This window comes from Lonchura striata, chromosome 5 (assembly GCF_050655825.1).
Source record: "Lonchura striata isolate lonStrDom1 chromosome 5, ASM5065582v1, whole genome shotgun sequence".
Taxonomy (NCBI): domain Eukaryota; kingdom Metazoa; phylum Chordata; class Aves; order Passeriformes; family Estrildidae; genus Lonchura; species Lonchura striata.
Window position 1 is genome coordinate 53,616,750 of NC_140707.1, and position 11,819 is coordinate 53,628,568.

General features: G+C 39.2%; 1 protein-coding gene across 2 annotated transcripts in view; it reads left to right on the plus strand.

Annotated features, from left to right (window-relative positions):
• Positions 1–1,591: 1,591 nt before the first annotated feature.
• The window catches only part of TSHR (thyroid stimulating hormone receptor), a 46,422-nt gene continuing 36,194 nt past the window's right edge, over positions 1,592–11,819 (plus strand). For both annotated transcript variants that reach the window (XM_085580610.1, XM_085580609.1), the window contains exon 1: positions 1,592–2,062. In XM_085580610.1, the coding sequence (XP_085436736.1) occupies positions 1,887–2,062 (176 nt within the window). In that variant the 5' untranslated portion in view covers positions 1,592–1,886. The remainder of the gene's footprint in view (positions 2,063–11,819) is intronic.

Sequence of the window (11,819 nt, forward strand, 5' to 3'; positions counted from 1 at the left end):
ATAATGGTGCGTCTCATTTCCACAGAGGACAAGATGGGTGGGATAGGACCAGATGGGGTAGCAGCACAGAAGTAGGTGTGTTTCCACTCTCAGAATCTGTACTGCTTTGTGGCTTTCTTCTTCATGAAATGTGTCATTAACTCTTGGTTGGAAAAGAACATGATCCTACTGCTGAAAGATGGCAACCTGGAACACCTTGGTAGCAGTCTTGAGCAAGCCAATCTGGCTTACACCATGCTGGAGCTGTCTCCCTTAGCACTGACCAAAGTGGTCAACAGCTACAGAGCCCCATTTGTGACTTGACAAGACTAAGTCACAACTTTTGTCTCATTTGTGCCTCTGTGAACTGTGTATCTCTCTTGCTCATTTGCCTTGAAATTCAGTGATCTGCCTGTGACTTTGCTGTCATTTAGGTTGGTACAGACACCAAAATGTGGTGCTGAGCGGTGGCTCTTAGGGCTGCAGGTGAGTTACAGATGTGAGCAGTGTATCAGAATGACATAACTGAACAGGGCAGAGGACAGCCAGTGTTTCTAAGGGAATTCATGCAATGCAGTGTGAAATTCTCTCGGACACTCTTGTGGGTGCTTCAGCTTGACTCCTCTCTGGGGCAGTCCCAAGGATACCCCATCCTAAATGGGTTAACTGTAACTGATGAGATTCCTCACTTATACAACATCTAACTGTTTAACATAAGCCCATAAGATCATGATTTATATTATATATCTTTATGGCCATAGTATCATTTGCTTACTTTAAAAGGATGTATTGAAGGGATTCGTTACATTTAGGAAACACATACTGGTGACCTGACTTCAAGTACTTTTAAAGAGTTATATCAAAATAGTATCTAATGTATTGTACTCAAAGCATTTGAATAATTCTAATGTAGCTGGAGGGGGACTAATTATCCAAGAATATTGAAATGTAACTTATACAGTGCATAGGTTGCATTTTCAAGTTTCCTCCTCTGAAGATTACAAACATTTATGTTGACATTTTTCTTGTTGTATACCTACTTAAGGTGACAATAATTCCGCTTTATTTCTGTCAAGGTTATGTTTTCCTCCCCATTTTTTTCCTTTGGTGAATGGCTTTTATCTTGTCTGATAATGTGAGAAATGCTACTCTCTCCTCTTTTGCTCTATCCTGTCATTTTCAAAATCATTCTTTTGAACTTTCAGTGCTTCTTTAACTGCTTTACATTTAGTGCATATCTAACTTGTGGTCAGTGAATATTTGTTTGTTGCAAAGGTCTGCTTTAACTTCACTGCTTTCACAGGTGAGTTAGTATGGCTCTTACTCAGCCCCCTTCCTCCTGTTCCTTTCTGCAAAGTTGCCGGGAGGAACGGTCGGGGTCCGACGTTCCGCCGCTGCCTTTGAAAACGGCTCGACGGGCCGGTGCCGGGCCAGAGCGGGGCAGGGCAGGGCTGGGCTGGGAAGGGCAGGGGGCCCGCTCGGCCCGCGCAGCCCCGGCCGCCCGCGGCAGGCGGCCCCGGAGCCCGGGCTGCGGACGGAGCGCGGGGAGCGGCGCGGCCCCGGGAGCGGCGCGGCCGCGGGGAGCGGCGGGGGACGGGCGCTGCCGGGGAACGGGCCCCGGGGACCCCGCAGGAGGCGTGCGGAGGAGCGGGGCCAGGTCCAGGATGGCCGGCGGGGTGAGAGCGGGGCCGGGGCGAGGAGAGGGACCCTGCCCGATGGCGAGGGCGCTCAGGGCTTGCCGAGACCTTTCCTGACCCCGCTTAGTGAGGAGGCGGCGTTGTCCAGCACAGGTGCCGCCTTTCCCCGGCAGTTTCTCCCGGCGGGGCAGCGTGGTCCGCCCGCGCAGCTCTGGGATCTCCTCGTCCCCGCGGAGAAGCGGGGGGCAGAGCGGGAGCGGACGGCGGAAGATGCTGTGCCTCACGGTAGCCTTCCAGGTGCTGCTGCTGGTGGTGCTGGTGCCGTGCAGCCAAGGTACAGAGAGGTGTCCTTCAGCCTTCTGCGAGTGCTCTGACTGGGAGGATTACAAAATCACTTGCAGGGACATCTACTTTATTCCCAGCCTTCCGGAGGACACCCAGACCCTGTGAGTACACTGGGATGTTTTAGGGAAGCCAGCTGTGAGTATTCATGCTTTGCAGGCAGGAGATGCTCTGAGCTAATGTCCTGTGAGATGAGGAAGCGGTGAGAGGGGACAGGCGCTGCAGATTACCTGGGCGGTACAGGCTAGCGGGAACGGCGGTGTGCAGACTCTGCGTGTGGCAGGAGGAGGCTGCAAAAGTGACTCTCAAACCTTAAAGAGCTGTGAAGAGATGCTTCGTTGGATCTTAAGAGTTCTGTGGAAAATGTGGGAAAATAAGTAACTGGGCTGTTTGTGGGCAAAGTGAGCAGTAGGCTGGATTCTGTGTGGCAAGTGCTTAGGGGATGAGGGGAAGGAAAGGTAGATCGAACACATCAAGCACGATTTTGTGATTAAAAACCAATAGGAACTGGATGTGTCACTTCACAAAGACTTCCACAAAATCCTCTGTGCGTTTTCAGCTTCTTTGTCAAAGCTGGAAAAGAAAAAGAATCTGTGAGAATTGAGAATCCAAGTATACTCTCTGTGAGACAGATTACTTCAGATTAAAGTGTGGAGTATGGGATAAAGCAGCAAATTTAGAGTCTGCCAAAGTGATAGAGTAATTCAGGTAGCTCAGCCTAAGTATTTGGTACATTAGGGGCACAGCAGAAGATCTTGTCTGGGTTCCTGCTGCCAATCCAGATGAGCATCTTGTGTCATATCTGTCAGTCAAATACTGTAATGAGACTGAAATTGCACCTGTCAGCTACAACAGAGCAGATTAATCACTCCTGACTTTTACTTTGTTTGTTGAGGTACAGAAGTTTTATAGTCTCTAAGGGAAGGTTCACTTATAAATAGAGATTGCTTTCTGATAAAGTAAATTAACTCAAACTCAGTTGATTTAATTGCAAGGTAAACTAGTAACAGATTGATTCCTTTATGTCTTGATAATGATTCTCAGGACTTTATATAAATAAGAACCATTAAATTATTTGCACTTACTTGAATTTTTATCAGATTTTTTAACACTGAAAGTAAAAGCTTAAATTAGCCACTTGCCTTGAAAGAAAGAAAACATATTTGTGTTATTTCCATTATTTTTGCTTGCCTTTAATTTTTTGGGATGTTTAGACTGCAGTATTTCAGCTAATAATATTTTAAATTATACAAGTTTTTTTTTTATTATACTTTTATATACACAGTTTATTTAGGTTGAAATTGCAGTAATGTTATGACATGTACCAAGCAGTATGTTCTTTGAAATCTACCATGATAAATTAGAAAATACAGCAGTTGCAGTTTATAGGAGAAAATGCCTTTGTACAGACATTTTAAATAGTTAATAGAAACAATGAGAGCACATAATGAAATTTGATACTCTCCTTGAAATACTCTGGTTTGATAGCTGAGCAGTACCTCTGCATACAGCTCCACAAATAAAGCACTTTGACCACTGGAATTCCAGTGTTTTAAACACCTGTAGTAATGGGGAATGTAAAATAATAAGCCATTGTTTGAAAAGACAAAAACACCCTGTAAAGATCTTATTTCCATGGGAAAAGTAAAAGTTTTTTGTTTATTTGGGGTGAAATTTAATCACATGCACCTATTAGAGTGACCATTGCAAACTTCTCAAGATGAGTACTCCCTGCCATGTCAAGAAAATATTCCAGGTAATAGCAATTGTGATTTTATAATATATGGTAGAAGTGGTAGAACATGTGCTGCATAGTCTTTTATTTGAAAGCAAATGGGAGAATTATCTGAGGAAATAAGGAAAACAGAGCTCTTTTCACACACAAGCTCCCCAAACAAACGAAACATAACCCAACCAAACACAAAATAAACCACCACACTTTTTGCTTCAGTTTGAAGTTTTCTCTCTGGATAAAATGTGTTTCTTTTCCTTCTGTTCTCTTATTTGAATTGCTGAAGTCTGGTGGACTGTATCCAGTTCTGTAGTCCCTTGCTCTCTGCAAATCTCTTAATATTTCTTTCCCTCCATATGTTAAATGGGAGTCATAACATTTACCTATATGTGGTTTTTATTCACAGTGCTTTCAGATGCCTCAGACTGGGTTATTTGCACATGGCAGTTAAAACAACAGGCAGAATTTTGTGAGATTGTAAAGTGCATGATCCTGATTCCGTCATGTTTTCATCCTCTTGCCGTACAATAGGCAGCAGTTCTGAATCAAAGACAAAAGACTCCAAAATAATTGAAGTTTCTGTTAACCTTAAGAAGAAATAAACACTTCTTTGAGGTGAAATATGTAGCTGTACATATTGGACATTTTATGTTGAAACTCTCTACAATTTTCCCCAAATGCAGCAAGTTTGTTACTTTAGACAAGGTAATTCTGCTTCTTGGTGGTAACGAGTGAACCTCAAGATTGCCAATTCAAAAAAATTTTTGTGTGGCTATTCAGTTTTGTAGGGTTTGTAGGACTAAGACTGGTGAAGGAACACTTTGCCAGCTTTTGAAGATGATGAGCTCTTTTCAATGCACAGGATCTTGAAACTCCAATTAAAGTTTCATTCTGTCTATTCAGTCAGAACTGTTCTCATTTCTCTTTTACTATTTTAAAAGAATGGGGTGAACCATTTTTTAAGAAATGCTTACAAAAGATTCCAATAAAAGTTTATTTCTTATGCTTTTAGTAAAAAAGTGACATGAACTTCAGCCAGAAAAATGTGTTTATTTTAAACTGTTATTTATCCAAATATAATTAATGAAGGTGCTTATCCAGAATTCCTGAGTGCACAGATAGTGATCTTGGAGATGACTTTTCAGTATAAGGTATTTTCTCTTTACTTACACATACAGATCACCAAACCCCCACTCAAAATTTTTCCTAAGATATAATTGCATTATAATTCTTGAATTATTGTAATATGCTTCTTGGCATCATTATGACAACATATTTGTATCACTATCCCAGCATCGCCTCAATGCACTTCTCAATTATTTTTATTTTGTAAATCTATTTTTACTTGGTTTAAATTTTTTTCTTTGACAGTAAAACTAATAAAGTTTTGCTTCTTATTCAGTGTGCATTACATCTCCTGCATTCACTTACTAAAATAACTTAATCTCTCCCTTCCCTTCCCTTCCCTTCCCTTCCCTTCCCTTCCCTTCCCTTCCCTTCCCTTCCCTTCCCTTCCCTTCCCTTCCCTTCCCTTCCCTTCCCTTCCCTTCCCTTCCCTTCCCTTCCCTTCCCTTCCCTTCCCTTCCCTTCCCTTCCCTTCCCTTCCCTTCCCTTCCCTTCCCTTCTCTTCCCGTTTCCATCCTGTACCCAGGTGTTATTTTCATATCAACACAATCAAATTTGATTGAAATTGAACAAGAGGATGTTAGTCAAGGACAAAGGAGCTGGTATATAAATAGATACAAAACCAGTACAGTCTGCAAGTGTATACTCTTTTCATTAAATACTAAGCTACAGTTCTGCATTTGTTCCAGTAAATTTGCCATAGGTAGGATACTGCCTTTTGAATAATACCTATATATTCTGTATATTCTATAGGTAATATGGAATGGCTACACAATTTGAAATAATATTTTAGTTGCAATTAATTAATTTAAAAATATGTGGTTATTTTCATTTGTAAAATTATTTGACTATGTCTGAAGACAAAGACAGTTTTGAACCTTTTTAAAATAATTATTTTTTTTTTACCAAACATCATTATATTTAGCAAATCCATGAAATCATTTTAATGATTGCCTTTCAGGTAATGATTGAAAAACGCTATGTACATGGCTGCAACATAAAATGTTTCCTAAATACTGTATTTTACATAAAATGAAACGTTCTTGTCAATTCTGATGCTTGTTATTATATTTACCTGCATATTTTGCTTAGAAAGACATCATATTGCTTCTATAATTCTGCTGTTAACATACAACAATCCTGCATTTGACATACAGTGGGTCCAATACACTAGGTTGAAAAATTTGTATGTATTATTGTCTCAGTTAAAGTGAAATGTAAAAGTGAAAGGATTTGTTCATAATCCCAATGGTAAATAGAAGCACTGTTCTAAAGATTTTGAAGTAATGTACAAACTGTGCACTGCTTTACTGTACATACACAGGCCAACTCAAACTGAGATGAAGAACAGGAATGAGGGACTAAGGCAACAGAAAAACTACTAAAGGCCAAAATAATATCTTGTGAATGTTGAATATAATATTTTCTTTCATTCCTTATCAGTCATTGTATTAGTAACATTTCTTGTACGTTTGGAACATTTAAATTTCCCGTGTCATGGCACAGAAACCTATCCAGTGCTAGGAACTGTACAAGCACCAACCAAAAAGCTGTTGCCATTCCTAGTAGAAACAAGCATTTCTTCAGCATTTTTGAACTACATACATAGTTTTCTCAACAGAAAGCAGAACTGCAAGTAGTTATTTTTTAAATGCTGAGAAGATATTAACCTTAATGAGAATATCACAGATTTTTACAGAAGATACTGGTGATAAGGCAGTGGAAATTAATTTGTATAATCTCCTTGTTTGAGAAGATGATGAGTTTTGATCATTATAGTATCAAAAGAGTAGTTTATAGCAGAGTTAAAAAACTCATATTTTTGGAGTTGATTTCAACAGTGGTTTAACAGACTGATTCTGTAAGTGTTACACTACACTGAATCTTGGATTGCTATTATAATCAGTTTTCATTACAGTGTTTTCTTTTAACATAACGTTTCCAACCCATTACACTTCAGAAGCACACAAGAGCCTTCTCTTGAATTGGGAAACAGCTTATTGATACATCTGTAAAAGGAAAGAAAAAGCTTAAATTTTACCAAAAAGAAAAATCCATATGACTACTAAGGAATAATTTACAAATTTTTTTTTGCAAATAGCTAATGTCAGTGGAGAGGACAACTTTTCATAAATCTGACTCATAGTCTGTTTATATATTTGCAAAATCAAGAAATGTTTGGTGTTTTCCTTAATATGGGTTTACAGATCTTCCAAACAGTCTATAAAAGGTCATTATATTTTGATAATTGGACTGTCTCAGGAAATGTTTTAAAAATGTCTAAATTATCTCCTTTCATCACCAAGTGTGACTGAACCTTCCCACATGCAGCTCAGAGAGACTACTGTGAAATGCTAATCTTCCAAAACAGGAATAGAGAAAATGAGATGCAGTCTCAGTTCCTCAAAAACTCAAATTTAAACATGCTTTTGTATTCTGCTGGACTCAGCCCTTACATATCCTTATGTTCACAGAATACACACTAAAGTGTCTCAAAAAAAATTAACAATATATATTGTGAAGCTGCTAATAGCATAGCAGCTTGCTATGCTATGAGGGTGGCTACTATTGGTAGCCAAAATTTAGAGAGCAGAAAAAGTAGCTAATTTTACTCAAAAATTATAAATGAGCAATCTGAAAAATGCCATTTTATGTCAACACCTTCTATTCTATTCAAGATTGTGCAAATCAGGCAGTGCCCTCATACCTTACTCAAGTCAATGGGAAGCAATACTCAGGATTTTGCAAAGTGTAATGCTATGGACTCAATTTGAAGCAATGAGAGCAGCTATAGTAAACACTACAATTTAAGTCTAAATGTAGGCAATGAACTGCTGACACATAATAAAAGAACTCCAGCCAGTGAGTGTCATCTGAATGTAAAGAAACAAGTATTTTAAATGGCACTCTTTCTGAAGATAGGTTTAATCACACAACATGAAAAGATTGAACTAGGTTTTTCTCACAAATAAGTAGACACATAAATTTAGAATTGAATAATTGAATTGAATTTAAACATAATACTATAATTTAGCATGGAATCATACAATAGTTTGGGTTGGAGTGTACCTTTGAAGACCATCTAGTCTAACCACTTCTTCAAGGAGCAGGGATATCTTCAACTAGATCAGGTTGGTCAGAGTACCATCCAGCCTGGCCTTGAATGCTTCCAGAGATGATTTATCTACCTCCTTTATAAGCAATCTGGCCCTGGCTTTCACCACGGTCATTATAAAAATGTCTTCTTTACATCTAGTTGGAATTGACCATCTTTTAGTTTAAAATCATAACACCCTGCAGTATTGCAACAGACACTACTAAAAAGTGTGTCCCCAAATTCATTAGAAGCCCTCATTAAGTACTGGCTTCAATAAAGTGTCTCTAGAGCCTTCTCTTCTGCAGGTTGAAAAAGCCCAGCTTTCACAATCTTTCCTCATCGAGAGGATTCCAGCTTTCTGATCATTTTCATGGCCCTCCACTGAGCCCACATCAGCAGGTTCACATCTTTCCTGTGCTTAGTACTCCAGAGCTGGATGCAGTACACCAGGCAGGGTCTCACTAGGGCAGAGGGGCAGAATCCCCTGCCTTGCCCTGCTGCCCACACTGCTGTGCATGCAGCCCAGGATAGGATTGGCTCTCCAGGCTCCACGTATCCATGGCTGGCTCATGCCCAGCCTCTCACCCACCAGAACCCCAAGTCCTTCTCAGCAGGGCTGCTCTGATCTGTTCATCCCCAGCCTCTGTTGATACCGGGGGTTGCCCTGACCCAGGTGCAGCACCTTGCATTTGGTCTTGTTGAACTATACAAGATTTCCATGGGTATATTTCTTGTGCTTGTCCAAGTCTTTCTGGATGACATTTCATCCTTCAAATGTATCAACAGCACCACTAAGCTTTGTGTCATCAACAAATTTGCTGAAGGCTCACTTGACCCAACTATTTATCTAATTGATGAAGATATTATTCTCTTCTGGGTGCAAGACGTGTATTTGCCCACTACTGGGCACAACACTTTTCACTGTTCTCCATCTGAACATTGAGCCATTGACCACATTGAATGTGACCATTCAGCCAGTTTCTTATCTAACATTCCACTAATCCAATCCATCTCTCTCCAATTTAGAGAGAAAGATGTTGTGGGACACTGTATCAAACACTTTACAGAAGTCCAGATAAATGACATCTGTAGCCCTTCCCTTGTTCTCCTGATGTAGTCACTCCATCAGAGAAGTTTGTCAGACAGGACTTGCCCTTGGTGAAGCTGTGCTGACTCTCTCAAATCATCTGTTCTCCATGTGCCTTAACATAGCTTCTGGGAGGATTTTCCCAGGAACAGAGATGAGATTGACAGGTCAATAGTTACCCCAGTCCTCCTTTCCACCATTTTAAGATGGGTACAATGCTTCGTCCTTTCTGGTCACCTGGGACTTCACCCAGTTGCCATATTAAAACACTGCACCCTCATATATTTTCTTGTATTGTGCTCACAGACATATTTATTTCATTGCTTTTGAACTACATTTTGATTTTGACCTAAACCCGGTACTTTTTTTTTACCCTGAACTTTAAACTTTTATGATAGCCTGCTATAAAATGTACTCTAACTACAATAGAGAAGAGTTGTGTTTCTGAAATATTGAACTAAAAGCCTATAAATTGTTGCAAAGAAAGTTCAAACAGAGCCATGAAATTTCAGCAAAGAGCAGTCTGAAGAGGCTCACTTCCTAAAGGGAAAGAGAGTAAGAATAGGCAGTAATTGCTGGCTACTATTGCATTTAATCAGAGAACCACTAAGTGCCTAAAATTGCTGCCAGCTGCTCGGCAGAAGTCAAAAAGTCAAACTGAATGGTAGGAATTATTAAAATAGGAATATAGATGAAAAAAAGGATTTTTTTTTTTTTTTTTTGCTTCTGATCATGTATATAGCACCTGCAAAAGGACATTCAAATGTATAAAATTACTTGCACACAAAAATTAACTACATAGCAGCCACTAGCCTGTGTTTCCTCATATCCTCCTTTTTGCCTCACTAGAAGACGTGCATGCTGCTTTTCTTTTTCAGACATAACCTCCCTTGATCACCATGACATTTCAAAGATGATAGGGTAGCCTCAGAATGATATCAGCCAGCACCCTCACTGCCCTTAGGTGCAACATTTCTGGTCCCATAGATTGCTGTATGTCCAGTACACTTCAGATTTTCTTTGGTCTATTCTCCAGGTAATGCTTCATTTCCTCAGGCAAAGGACTTAAGAGGTCTGGGAACAAATAAAAAAAAAAAAAAAAAGTTGCAGAGAAGTGACCTGACTTTGACTGGAAAAATAGTTAATTTTCTTCATAGTACCAAGTATGGTGCTATGGATTGGATTTGATTTGTATTTGTGCTGGAAAACAGTTGGTGATTCAGGGATGTATTAGTTATTGTTGGGCAGTGCTTAGAGAGCCACAGCCTTTTCTGCTTCTCATACTACCCTACCCGGCTGGAGGTGCACAAGGAGCTGGGAGGGAACACAAACTGGCACTTTGCTGTGTGAAACCTCATACAGTTGCCTTGGGTCATCATTCCAGCCTGTACAGGACCCTCTGCAGAGACTTCCTACCCTCCAGCAGATCCGCATTCCTGCCCATCTTGGTGTCATCTGAAAACTGACTGAGAATGGGATCATTCCTTCCTGTTAAGTCTTTTTTACTCAAATCCAGTCAGAGGCACTGGATGATCACAAATAGAGCAAGGATAAGCTTCATCATTGTGGATTGGTGTTTTCTATTTGCTATAAATTGACAAGTAACCAAGGTAAATTCTTGCCTGTCAGTCTAAGAGTGCCCATACGTACCTCAGTTTGCAGGAAGAGGATACATTAGCAGGAAGAGCTTACTTTCAGTACCTACTTGTCCCAAACACTGACTGGTACAATTTCATTTTGAAGGAATCTAGTATTTATTTCATTTCTTAGGGCTGGGCCAGTTTTGAGGGATACTTTATGTTATTCTGTTGGACTGCTAGTTGTACAAAAGCAGCTATGTAGTCTTGCATGTTCAGAAGTGATTCTCTACTTGCAAAGTTCCTTTGCTGTGTGAATCTTTCCCTCATTCCGATTACATTGGTAATACTAGCATTGGACACTAGGTGGTAATCATCTTCTGATAAGCTCAGCACGAATTTCAATATTTGAAATGCCTTTTTATAGCTATTTTTGCACCAACAGAAAGACTACAATGTATTTATTTCAGAATAATTTAAAACATATATTTTTGTGTTGGATTGAATTGGATCTAAAAAAACTAAAAATGAGTGTGCCAATAGTTGTTTACCTAGCCATTACTTTGTTGTCATGTTTATTTCTCCTATATAAAAGCTAGAAAGTCACTGCTTGTTACAATTTTCTCAGAAAAAAAAGAATTTTGAATATATTTTTTTTTACTTTGTTTCAAATTGACAAACTCTGTTTCATATTGACATATGGTAAATTTTCCCTTCTGTATTGGTGGAGAATAGTTCATTAAAATACATAAAGCTTTTGTTGACATGATTCAAATTATAAATCATATCATTTAAATCTGAAAATCTTTGGGTGGTGTGTATTTACTTATTGTGTTTTGTAGACATGCATTTAAAAATTATTTTAAAATGAAGAGGCAACTATGTAAAATATATATTTATTTCTCTAATATATCTTACGGAAGTAACATCACTGATACTGCTGTGGATGTTCAAATAACATCTATATGGACATAACCTCTGGACCAATTGACATTCCCGTGGCTGGGGGCTTGTTTGGAGCCAGGTGTATAGAGGTCAGGACAAACATCAACCCACTGTTGAAAAAGTAGAAGTCTTTACTCATTCTTGTAACATGTATATGGAGTAGACTGGGGAAGTAGATTCTTCCCTTGGGATTATAGAAATGTACATTCTCCTAATTTATACTTTAATTCAAGACAAAACCTTGGAGATTTCTACATATATTGTATTATTAAAATATATTTCTACAATTTTATTTCTT